At 43.7% G+C, this 13,406-nt stretch overlaps 1 protein-coding gene across 1 annotated transcript; it reads right to left on the bottom strand.

Moving 5' to 3' along the window:
- Positions 1–644: 644 nt before the first annotated feature.
- Positions 645–6,044, bottom strand: LOC124702583 (protein LNK1-like; the record flags this gene model as incomplete). Its single annotated transcript, XM_047234738.1, is given in 11 exon segments — positions 645–1,018; positions 1,114–1,240; positions 1,712–1,860; positions 2,133–2,380; positions 2,601–2,817; positions 3,493–3,564; positions 3,669–3,927; positions 4,029–4,471; positions 5,261–5,377; positions 5,494–5,527; positions 6,023–6,044. Coding segments are annotated over 8 exon segments (1,533 nt in total). The 3' UTR covers positions 645–1,018; positions 1,114–1,119.
- Between the last annotated feature and the right edge of the window lie 7,362 nt (positions 6,045–13,406).

The following is a 13,406-nucleotide window of genomic DNA, read 5'->3' as shown; positions in this document are numbered from 1 at the left end:
ATCCTCTGGGCTGGGGGGGGGGGGGCAGCGGCCCCCCTACTTCAACGTAGCTCCGTCATTGCATAAGAGGTGCTTGACAAAATGCCTGAGAGCATGATGTCATTTGAGTTCAAAAAAACAAACATGATATGAAGTGAACGAAAAGGATATGTAAAACTTTTTTGCTTGGGAATAGATAAATCTTGAGTATGACCATGGTGCAAGAAACAGAAAAGTGATGAAGGGTGTGGCTCGTGAGCAACGGCTTACAGCTAGTCATGCTGAATATGAACCCCGTCACAAAGATATGGACTAGTTATATCAAGAAACAGAAGAGGGAGGGTTACTTTAGGTGTTATTCGCGTGACATTTTCAATGGAAGCAATAATGTTGATCTAGATAAATGTGACTGATAAATGTAGTAGAAAAAACAAGCAAATGGGATCAAATGCCACCTTTTTATAGCATGCGAACCACACCATATGTCCATCGGCTAGCTTCATGCTTCCATGTTGCATGAGAATCGCAGGCAAAGATCTACGGAAACCTGATGGAGGGAACTATCCAGTAAAATTTCACAAACCAAGCCTTTGAACAACAGGGTGGTCATCTGAATACACAAGGGATGTCCTGCATAGAACCAGAGATTCTCCACGTTCAAGATATTACATAAAAAGGCCACCTGAATATACAAGTCAATATCAAAATCTATGTCTTGAGATTACACAAAATGTTAGTCAGAACGAACACAAAAGTCGAGCTTCACGAACGGAATTCACAATGTGGGTACGCACAGTCAAAGCTAGCTGGTTAACTGGTGTACACATTTCTTGCTTGCAGCTGACTAACAGCTAAAACGGTCTTGGTAGCTGTAAACTGCTTAACCAGCTCATGGCTGATAGCCACTACAATTGCTCCCCTGCAATGACAGCGACCATGACTACAATATACATGAATAGAGGCCATCGTTGAATCTCCACCAGCCATCTTCAGAATTTTTGCAACCTAGATTTTTTAGCAGAAGCCGGTGGTTACGATTCTGCAGGGCACAAATTGCTCATTGTTTACGTCGCCATGTTAGAGTGATAATAGCAAACGAATTTCTTTCACCAAGAAAAGTGAACATCCACTAACATGATTTTAGTGCCGAGGATTGTCAACAGCTCCAGCCACTTGGTCTGATGGCTGATGAAAAAGCAGAAGTGCTATAGAACGGTCGATTGGATTTGTCTGCGTCTCAATGCTCCTACGATCAACAAACCTACACAACAGGAACATTGAAGTATCAAGGCAACAGATAGATATTGAAGCTTTCTGAACACCAATGTAGTTTAAGTAATAAAAGTGGTCATTCTCAATCAAGATAATGCCTAAAAAAAGCACCAGCTATCTCTAAAGGTCCATTACTGGTTAGATCACTACTAAATGAGCTATACGACTGCATTGATTATCAAGAAAAATCATCTTTCCGACGCTCTTAACAAAAATAAACAAGTTCTGTTGAATGATTTAATCCACAAAGCTTAACTTCTTAAGGAGTAAGATATCATTTTCTCTCATGAAGTATGATTCAAGATTTCAGACTGTGCAAAAGACAAAATACACGTTACCACAGTTGAGAGGTTTCTGAAATGAACAATAACCAATTTTTACTGGACAACAGAAGTATCCAAAGACAAATAATGATTCATGATTAGAGAAAGTATGGTCTTTTGTGAGAAATCCACCGTACCTGCCCGAAGTATCTGTATTTTGCGTATCCTTTACATCCTGGCTATCTCCATGGCTCTTCACCGCACTGGAAAAAACTGGTCTATTTTGTGCACTTCTTGCAAGGCGGTATAAACCATCTCTAATGCACAGTTTTGTTTTCACATCCAACTGAATAAGCGATGGGGAAAATAAAATAAGCTCAATAATACAACACATATGGTTACATAAAGTAGTTTAATATCCATGAAGCAGGACACAAAATCATTGGTTGTGCCAATATTATAGCAATGGTTTGGTGTTCAGTCCAAGGTTATGACAAGAATGAAGAAACATCGAAGCTGCTACAAATCCTATCGCAAAAGTACGAGTCACTTGAATAAAGGATTACAACTTCCTGAAGCATACACACATGAAGAGGAAGGCAAAAAATAACCATGTACCTGATTAACTGCGCCTTGAAGTTGTCGAAAGCTGCTTTCTTCAACTGAATGATCAGAAGAAAGAGACGACACGAAAGAGCCATCCACCACGATTGATGTACCCACTGTATCCTGACGATCCCCCATACTTCTTTTTCCTAAGCCCTTTTTTCCAACCTCATAGTTCTCACAAGGATATGAAGCTCTTCTGCTCAATGTTTGTTGACCAAGTTGTTCTTTATCATTTATGGGCTGTCCTGATTGTTGCACTGCACTCATACAAGTGAGCCGGAGTGCCAGACAATTAGACCACAAGGCAGAGAAACATGCTCATAAGAAAGCCAAAGACTCCCTCAGATCCATATTAACTGTCGCTAATACAGATGTATCTAGACACATTTTACTTCTACATACATCCATAGTAGAGACAAGTAATATGGATCGAAGGGAGTACTAAAAAATATTCTGTTGTTCTTTCACATATATTACCTGTCAAGTTCCTCTGTGCAAACGATCCAGATGGACTGAACTGGCAATTTCTATCTGAATAGCACTCAGAAGTAATGTTGCTTGGTGAAGTTGAATCTGAGTGGAGCTTTTGCTTCAGTAAATTCTGTGAGGAGCTTAATTGAGATCCTGAAGATATAGAAAACTTCCTGTCCTCAAACTGTTGCATGGAGTTTTCTGATGAATATCGCTCTCCAATCTGCGATATCACCATGGCAGTAAATCAATGAAAATAAATTATGTTTTGTAAATAGTTGGGAAAAAGTAACATGTCAAATGGACACTACTTTACTAGAAAAAAATCATGCGGTAATAGGAATAGGTGATCTGTTCTCCCTATGGCGCTACCTCCTAAACACACGGTGTAACAAAAATAAAATGCATAGCCTAATATACATCCATTACGCCTATTTAAGATTACCAGTGCAGTTGCATTCTGCGCTTACAAATCAATTCAGCTATTTTAGGGCTTCTGGCCACAAGTGAAAGGAAGGAACATGCCTAAAGGACATGCATGTTAACTACACCAGAGCAGCAAATTACCAGAAAAAGGAAGAATCTAATCACAGCACAACAATAAGAAGGAATGAAAGAACTGTATTTTGTTTATGCGTTGCCAATTTTTCATAAGATTGGCCATAGATGAACAATGAAACAATGAGGGACACTGAAACTCTACCTCGGGAAAAAAAATGTTGGAACTGAAAACTTGAATCGCTTGCCTAATTACTCTAATGACACACGACTGACCAAAGTACCAAGCAAAATCAATATACTATTCCATATCAAATCTTCCATATCTGAACTCGAAACAATGACTCGCTAGTTACACTCTAAATCATTAACATCAGAATGTTTAAATAGGTAAATTTACCGTATCAAAATTTCCATCTCCATTGGATATCTGGTCAGTGGACAGCAATTCCATTGCATTCCCTTGGTAAGCCTATGGTGTATAAATAGTATTGATAGCAAAAGTAAAATAATACAGGCTTTAATTGTGCCAACCAATAAAACCAAGTGAGAGAAAAGGATAATCAGTTCACTTGCCTGTTCTCCATATACATTAACATTCTTTTGCTCGTTGAATGGATAATTGCCATTGAATTGCTCATCAGTTGTTGGCAGAGATTTATCTTGTGCACAATGAAATGCTGGCAGGTCATCCAGCATACCATAGTCTGAATAAGAAGAGTCAAACCCCGTCTGCATAGCAACATCAGAGGAGTAAATGGTGTCTGAAGAAGGAATCCATGACAGCCCGTCAGTGTTCTCCAGCTGTTGTTCACCATATGTGGAATCACACCTCCTTTCACGGAATAGATTCGATTAGCCAAACAGGAAGAGTATGTGTTCACTACTTTTTACACAAGTCTTAGAAACAGACAGCAAGCAAAACATTCTAAGTACCTGAACAGGGTATCAACATCCTCGAAATTATCAATGCTAGGCCAATCAATGAAGTTTAGATCATTATCTCCATAATTGAGGTCACTCTGTGGAGCACTGTCATTATCGAGAACGGCTGAACCACTGTTGAGTGCAAACTGGCAATTGTTCCAGTTTTCTGTTTGGTATCTTGTTTCAGATACAGCATCATCTGTGCTCAAGGGAAAAGCACTTGATTCAGTTTTGCAGTCTCTTACATGGTCATCGGTACTGTTGATACCCGCACTAGTAGAATGGGCGTGCTCTGGGTTACATTTCTGTAAATCTGAATTATTTGCTGCAGGGTTGTTTTCACTAGTAATCTCATGCTTGAGTTTTTTATTGGAGATATTCAAAGGGCCAGCTCCGTCTTCTTGCACGTTGTTATTACTTTGAGCAAATTCATCCTTGAATTTACCCTCAAACTGTAAAAACACTAGATGCTTAGTCACAGGCCTATAGCAGGGGAATCCAATTACTTGTATTCAGGGAACATGAAATGATGAAATAACTCTATTGCTTGGAAAGAATGAATGGAGATTGAATTACTGACTAAATTTGACCCATAACAGAGAGTCCAGCATAAAAGATTGCTCTATCACAGTAAACTATAGGTGAGACCTGTAGAGGAATATCAATCTGATCATAAGATTTGTTATGCTGCGTCCCCAGTAGACTGTTGATACGATGCCATATGAGGGGTAATTTTGCTAGCGCACTTGAGTGGTGCTGAAAGGCAGCAACACTTGGTAAACAGAGAAGAGAATGGTCGGAATAAATGTGAGCACAAGATTCGTATGTCCCTTTCTATTGGGTTCACCTGCTTACCCAGCAAAACTAACTGCGATTCAAGTTAACCGAAGAGTTAAAAGAGAGAGAGAGAGAGAGAGAGAGAGAGAGAGAGCTCTCGATTAGCTACGGGATACAAAGTTACAAGTTGTAGAGAGAATCTAGAGCTGAGTGGCTGATCTGAATTCGTCAATTTTGGATCAACAGTATCTCATTCTAGTCACTATCTAAGCAAGGCAGGGTCACATCCATGGAGGACACAATAACTTTTGTATGCCTAAATTGCTAGTGAAAAAAACAAAAAAGTTAAAGGCAGAGAGTATGAACGCATCAAAACATATTCGGGGTGGTGGTGCTGGGGGAAACTATTGGGATGCCATATCCAGCAAGAAATCGATATAGAGACATCAAAATCAGAAGATCACCTCTCCCACCTTCCAATCTGGCATCACTACTGGTTCTATCCGGGGCCGAAACTGTACCAGTTGACCGGATTTGATATCATATTCAACTCAGGATCCCCAGTTGGTGTTGCTCAAATCCTGAGAAATGATAGAAGAAAAGCCATTAATAAGTTGAGTAATATGAATATTATTAGAAATACTGCAAGGAAATGAAATTGTATCTAGAGTAGGAAACTGAGTTTAGGACTAGTCACCTTGCCAAATCAAAGGATTTGGGTTGGATCAAACCTGCAAAAACAATATAATAGTGAGCGTCAGAAACAGGCAAAAGGAAGCATAGTTTGCAAGGGGAGGATTGAAACAAAAGACCACCGAAATGAACACACAGGAGATGAGAAAAATTGCAAGGGGATGAAAAGGAAAAGAAGATGTCGAAAAATTCCAAAGGGAAAAGAGAAAAGCGCGAAACCGGATAAACAAGTAGGATAAACTCAAAGCTAAAAAAAAAAGAGAAACAAATCTGAAGAGCAATCAGCAAACGCAAAATCAAGAGGAGCGCACCAGCAGAGACAGGAAATCGCACCGAACTACCGAAACAAAATCGCCGAGAAGAAAAAAACTTGAACCGGAAAAAAAAAAGGAGAAACAAATCTGAAGAAGAAGAATCGCCATACGCAGAAGGAACTGGAGCGCCGCGCCGTCAGAATAAGCAAATCTCACCGAAACGGAGCAAAACAAAATCCACCGCAGAAGAAGGTGAAGCTGAAGGTGAAATCCCCTCACCTGAATCCGAAACGAAACCTCCCTGAAGAACTGGACGAATCCGCTTGTAGTTTCGAGACGTCTCGTGGCTGAGCCGCCGCAGCAAGAGGACGAAAGGGCTTGTTCGTTGGCTGGCTCACTTCTCCGCCTCTAGAGCCTTCCGGAGAGAAAATTTATTTTATTTCTCTGGCCTCTAATTTTTTTGTTTCCCTGGGCGAGTATTTTGAGTAGCGGCAGAGAGGGGTGGGGTGGCTCGCAGCCACGGCAGCAACGTGTGGGTATGGCAAGGCAACAATAAAGGAGGAGTATAATAACAAAATCAGGGGAGATTGATTTTATATATCTTATTTGCGGCTGGTGTGCGGTGGAGGGCAGATTAACTAGCGGCTGGGAGCGTCCCGGCGGCGGGGCCCACCGCGGCGTGGGAAGTAGTGGACGCCAGCCGCCCTCCCCCGATCCGATCACTTGCTGGCCCCTCATTGGTCGAGAGGCGTGGTGGCGCCAGGCACGTGAAGCATCGCTCGCCGCGGGATGCTGCTGGAGTGGGACCCGCCACGCGCGCGCGCGCGCACGCCGCCCGAAATGGTGCGGGCGACCACTGACTTTTCTCTTCTCTTCCCCTCTTGCTTCGACGTTAGGATCGAATGGTGCTGGACTGCTGGTAGTGTGGGTCTCCTCTGCTCTTTCCCGGTGCGCCACGGCGTTTCCGGCAGGCGGATGCTGCCCGGCGTTTGTGACCAAACCATGCGACCACACATGGTTGAACTCCGTCGGTGGATTTGCATTTTACAAACAGGTCCATGAAGAAATAGATATTACAAATAGGACCTGGAACATTTACACTCAAAACCCTCCAACAAGATTAGAAAACGCACCTCCGCTCTTACGAGATCCACTCGACATCCGCGTCAGTTGTTGCGCCTTTGGGAACGAACCAAATAGGTCAACACCGATGTGAAGTGCCTGGACCAAGTAGACATAGATCATTTTCAGTCGCTTTGTGCCTGGAGGAAGAACAATTGTCATCGTGGGGTTAGTGAGGGCCGCCCTTTGGCCATGAAAAGCTGGGGCAAGACATTCCTAGCCGTCGTGAGTCCCCCGTTGAGGAACCCCATAAAACAATTGTAGCAAGAGCTCCTGCGAACATGGAGATGGTGGGAGCTCGCGCGTTTCAACCACCACCGAAACTCCCCCTATTCACACCTGCACTCTCACCTCCCCCTATCTTGGTAGGGTGTGACCATGTAATGTAAATATGCCTAGATCGGCTTTGTAAAATGGTAGGTTCTACATGTAAATTGCACTGTACACTTGCAACATTGTAACATACCCATTGACGAGGTGGCTACTCGGTAATGCCCACCATGAGGGGATTAGGGTTAGTGGAAGCCTGCATGATAGCACTAAATGTCGGATTACAGACAAGCGGGAGGCGAGATTTACCTAGGTTCGGGGCCCTCGTAGAGGTAATACCCCTACATCATGCATGTCTGATCTTGATTATGGGTGAAAATGATTACAATGGGGCAGTCGATAGACTGCGTGGATGTGTTCTCGCCGAGAGGCAAGGTGGCTAGGGTTTGGTGTGTGCGTGAAAAGATTGAGAGAGAGAGATCCGGCAGTCCTCTCCTGGCCTTTATATAGGAGGCCATGTCCCGAGAGTCCTGCCCGGATTCGATTACAATACAAAGGTAATCTATCTACTCCTTCCATATTTGAGTATCTTCTTATCTTGCACTTCAAGAATTCACCACTTTCCATCTATTCACCATGTAACAGACGTCTTGGACCTCTTTAGGCTGCAGTGCTCTAGATGGGCCCTTGTTTGGCCAAACGAGGTAGGGCAATGTCGAGTACCCGAAGGGTAATACCCACATCAGTAGCCCCCGAGTGACTGGCTGAAGTGAAGCTTCGGGCAGGGACTAAAGTTGACACCAGCCGATGCTTTCCAATCTTTCGGGTCTTCAGGAAATGTAGGATCGATAAAACATCGAGCAGTCGAGTATGCGTAAGGGATGAAGCAAAACATCGTTACCGTGCACATATTCGAGTCCCCGAGCTCGAACCTGGTTTGCCAGAACCTTCGGGTCTGTTTCATCCTTAAACGTGGAAGTTGGAACTACTAAGTCTGTTATTGTCGACGAAGCTTCAATCTTCTTTATTGGGTGCGCGACCAGCGCTCCCGATGAGAGTAGTCGGGCCTGTGGATGGTTGTGTAATAGCCATGTATAGGTGATACGTTGCAAACGTATCTATAATTTTTGATGTTACATGCTTGTTTTACACCAATTTCTATATGTTTTGTTTACACTTCGTTTCACTTTTATACATTTTTCGGAACTAACCTATTGACAAGATACCACAGTGTGAGTTTCCTGTTTTCTGCTGTTTTGTATTTCAGAAAAGTTGTATAGGAAATATTCTCGGAATTGAACGAAACAAAAGCCGAAGTTCCTATTTTACTGTAACGAAGACGGAGTCCGGAGGGGAGACGAAGAAGCGCCACGAAGCGGCCTCACCTGCCCTTGGCGCGGCCTAGGCCCTGGTCGCGCCATGGGGTGGTGTGGGCCCCTCGGGCACCCACCGACCTCGCCCTTCCGCCTATTTATTAATCTGTTCGGGAAAAACCGAAATACCCGAGCCTCCATCCACGAAAAGTTCCGACGCGGCCGCCATCGCTGACCCTAACTCGGGAGGGTTCTGAAGCTCTTCCCGGCACCTTACCGGAGAGGTAGATCATCACCGGAGGCCTCTACATAGCCATGCCCGCCTCCGAAGTGATGCGTGAGTAGTTCATCTCTGGACTACGGGTCCATAGCAGTAGCTAGATGGTTGTCTTCTCTAATTTATGCTTCATGTTTAGATCTTGTGAGCTGCCTATCATGATCAAGATCATCTTTATGTTATGCTACATGTTGTGTTTGCTAGGATCCGATGATTATTGAATACTATGGTTGAGATCGATTATATAGTTGTCATATGTTATTTATGATCTTGCATGCTTTCCGTTGCTAGTAGATGCTCTGGCCAAGTATGTGCTTGTGACTCCAAGAGGGAGTATTTATGTTGGAGACATGCCCGAGAGGCAATAATAAATTAGTTATTGTTATATCTTAGTGTTCGTGATAAATGTTTACATCCCATGCTATAATTGTATTAACCGAAACATTAATACATGTGTGTTGCGTAAGCAACCAGAGTCCCTAGTAAGCCTCTCGTAAAACTAGCTTGTTGATTAATAGATGATCATGGTTTCCTGATCATGAACATTGGATGTTGTTAATAACAAGGTTATGTCATTGGGTGAATGATATAATAGACATACACCCAAATAAGCGTAGCATGAGATCAAGTCATTAAGTTTATCTTGCTATAAGCTTTCGATACATAGTTACCTAGTCCTTCGACCATGAGATCATGTAAATCACTTACACCGGAAGGGTGCTTTGTTTACATCAAACGCTACTGCGTAAATGAGTGGTTATGAAGATGGGATTACGTATTCCGAAAGTATGAGTTGAGGCATATGGATCAAGAGTGGGATTTGTCCATCCTGATGACGAATAGATATACTCTGGGCCCTCTCGGTGCAATGACATCTAATTAGCTTACAAGCATGTAACACGGTCACAAGAGATGACATACCACGGTACGAGTGAAGAGTACTTGTCGGTAACGAGGTTGAACTAGGTATGGAGACACCGATGATCAAACCTCGGACAAGTAAAGTATCGTGTGACAAAGGGAATCGGTATCGTATGTTAAAGGTTCATGCGATCACTAGTTCATCGTTGAGTGAGTGGGAGTTATTATGGATCTCTAGATCCCGCTAATAATTATTGATTGGTGAAATGTCTCGATCATGTCCACTTCATTCACGAACCGTAGGGTGACACACTTAAGGTTCGTCGACGCGTTTGAGTGGATACAGAACGCCGGAGAAAAGAATGGACAACTGATACATCCCAAATGTATCTATAATTTTTGATGCTCCATGCTTGTTTTGTTACAATTCTTATATGTTTTATGTGCACTTTTCCACACTTTTTTAGCATTTTCTGGGACTAACCTATTAACGCAGTGCCAGTTCTTGTTTTCTGCTGTTTTTTTTGTTTCAGAAAAGTTGTACAAGAAAGTTTCTCGGAATTGGACGAAACAAAAGCCCAGAGTCTTATTTTTCCGGGACAAAGACGGAGCCAGAAGGACACGCGCAGGAGAGCTGCCACGTGGCAGTACACAGGGAAGGCGCGGCCCCACCCTTGGCCGCGCCTGGCCCATGTACTGGCGCCTCATCGCCTCGTTTTCTCCACCCTTCCGCCTATTTATTCTTCGTATTGGGAAAACCCCAGAGGCGAGAGCCTCCATCCACGAAAAGTTCCGACGCCGCCGTGAACCGAAACCATAGTTCGGGAGGATTCTGTAGTCCATCCCGGCACCCTGCCGGAGAGGGAAATCACTGCCGAAGGTCTCTACATCGCCATGTCTTCATCCGAGGTGATGCGTGAGTAGTCCTCCACGGGACCATGGGTCCATAGCAGTAGCTAGATGGTTGTCCTCTCCTTGTTGTGCTTCATGTATAGATCTTATGAGCTGCCTAACATGATCAAGATCATCTATTTGTAATTGCTACATGTTGGTTTGATGTGGATCCGATTAATAGAGAGATTGCTTTGATTGAGATTATGTATTATGTTATTATGATCTTGCATGCTCTCCATTTCTAGTAGATGCTCTGGCCAAGTAGATGCTAGCGACTCCAAGAGGGAGTATTTATGCTCGATAGTGGGTTCATGCCTCTATTTAACCATGGGAAGTGACCTTGTTCTTTACGGTTGTAGATGTGTTGTTGCTGCTAGGGAGAAAACAACGGTGTTCTATTCAAGGATAGTTTCATCGTTTACTTTACACACATTGCTTAAAGCGATAGTCCATTTCTTGCAACTTAATACTGGAGGGTGTCGCGGATGCAATCCTGAAGGTGGATTATTAGTCATAGATGCAGTTGGATTACAGTCTATGTATATTGTTGTAATGCCCGCATACTTTCATAGCATGTATTCTGCATCAACCATTAGTGTAGAATCTCTATTTATCAATTGCCAATCTGTAATTTGTTTACCCGGCATATTTATTTTATTGGGGAGGCGTCTCTAGTGAACTGTGGACCCCGGTCCTTCTTCTTTTAATTGCAATCTTCTACAACATTTTCCTGTTCTGTTCTCTGCAAACAATTCTTCTTCCACACGGTTCGTTTAATCCTTTGTTTTCAGCAAAACCAGTGAGCTTGACAACCTCGCTGAAAGTTGGGGACAAAGTACTTGGTTGTTTGTGTGCAGGTCTCCACGGTGTTGCTGACGCCGGCAGTGCGCCCTGCCACGAGTTGGTTCGCAACACCTCGGGAGAGAACTTTTTTCTCCTACTGGTCGATAAACCTTGGTTTCTTACTGAGGGAAAACTTCCTGCTGTGCTCATCATACTTTCCTTTTGGGGTTCCACTCAACGTTGCGCATAAATTCTCCTTCATCAACTCCGCGCCCAGCAACAGCGCAGGAATTATTTTGACATACTGCCGAAATAAGTTTCGGTATATCAAAATTATTGCAAGGAGAAAATTATTAATGTATGTTCATTGAATGAAGTATTCATTAATGAAGTGTTAATAGAATGAAGTATTCATTAATTGAAGTGACATTAAATAAAGAGAATTAAAATTGTTTTAATGGAAAACTATTGGTTTTTGAGTGGAAAGTCCACTAAAATTATGAGGCTTGAGTGGAGGTGAGTGGGAGCTCCAGCCACATGATGAGGGGAGAGGTGGGGGCACCTCTTGGGGCGTGATCCCCTTGGGGCTGGCTGCCTCCCCTCCTCCTATATATAGTGGTGCTCTCACACCTCCTAAAAGTTGCTCTCACACATGCCCTTTGGTTGGCATCTTCCTCCCTTGCTTAGCTGATCCACCTCACGAGCGGTTGCTTAGGCGAAGCCCTGCTCAAGAGTAGTCTCCACCACCACCACCATGCCATAGTGCTGCTGGAGTTCCTGAGGATCCACAACTTCCGCTGCCCAACTGGAGCAAGGCACGGAGGTCGTCATCAAGCTGTACGTGTGACCGATTACGGAGGCGCTGCCCATTTATGGCGCTGATCTTGGCGACCTTGAGGTCGGGCGTGTACATTCTACACCAACCACGTTTGTTTGCATGAACGTTATTGATGTCTACGCACACTCCTTTTCCTGTAGACAGTGTTGGGCCTCTGATGGCGTGTATTTCACACGTTCGTTGGGCAACCCCAAGAGGAAGGTATGATGAGCACAGCAGCAAGTTTTCCCTCAGAAAGAAACCAAGGTTTATCGAACCAGGAGGAGCCAAGAAGCACGTTGAAGGTTGATGGCGGCGAGATGTAGTGCGGCGCAACACCGTAGATTCCGGCGCCAACGTGGAACCCGCACAACACAACCAAGCTACTTTGCCCCAACGAAACAGGTGAGGTTGTCAATCTCACCGGCTTGTCGTAACAAAGGATTAACCGTATTGTGTGGAAGATGATTGTTTGCAGAGAAAACAGGAGAAACAAGTATTGCAGTAGATTGTATTTCAGTAAAGAGAATTGGACCGGGGTCCACAGTTCACTAGAGGTGTCTCTCCCATAAGACGAACAGCATGTTGGGTGAACAAATTACACTTGGGCAATTGACAAATAAAGAGAGCATGACCATGCACATACATATCATGATGAGTATAGTGAGATTTAATTGGGCATTACGACAAAGTACATAGACCGCCATCCAACTGCATCTATGCCTAAAAAGTCCACCTTCAGAGTTATCATCCGAACCCCTCCAAGTATTAAGTTGCAAAGCAACGTACAATTGCATTAAGTATGGTGCGTAATGTAATCAACAACTACATCCTTAGACATAGCATCAATGTTTTATCCCTAGTGGCAACAAGACAACACAACCTTAGAACTTTCTCGTCATCGTCCCGTGTGTCAATGCGGCATGAACCCACTATCGAGCATAAGTACTCCCTCTTGGAGTTAAAAGCATCTACTTGGCCGGAGCATCTACTAATAACGGAGAGCATGCAAGATCATAAACAACACATAAGCATAGCTTTGATAATCAACATAACAAGTATTCTCTATTCATCGGATCCCAACAAACGCAACATATAGAATTACATATAGATGATCTTGATCATGATAGGCAGCTCACAAGATCCGACAATGATAGCACAATGGGGAGAAGACAACCATCTAGCTACCGCTATGGACCCATAGTCCAGGGGTAGACTACTCACTCATCACTCCGGAGGCGACCATGGCGGTGTAGAGTCCTCCCGGGAGATGATTCCCCTCTCCGCGCAGGGTGCCGGAGGCGATCTCCGGGATCCCCCGAGATG

The sequence above is a fragment of the Lolium rigidum genome, chromosome 3 (assembly GCF_022539505.1).
Source record: "Lolium rigidum isolate FL_2022 chromosome 3, APGP_CSIRO_Lrig_0.1, whole genome shotgun sequence".
NCBI lineage: Eukaryota > Viridiplantae > Streptophyta > Magnoliopsida > Poales > Poaceae > Lolium > Lolium rigidum.
The sequence above is the reverse complement of the archived record's forward strand: the minus strand, read 5'-3'. Positions and strand labels throughout refer to the sequence as shown.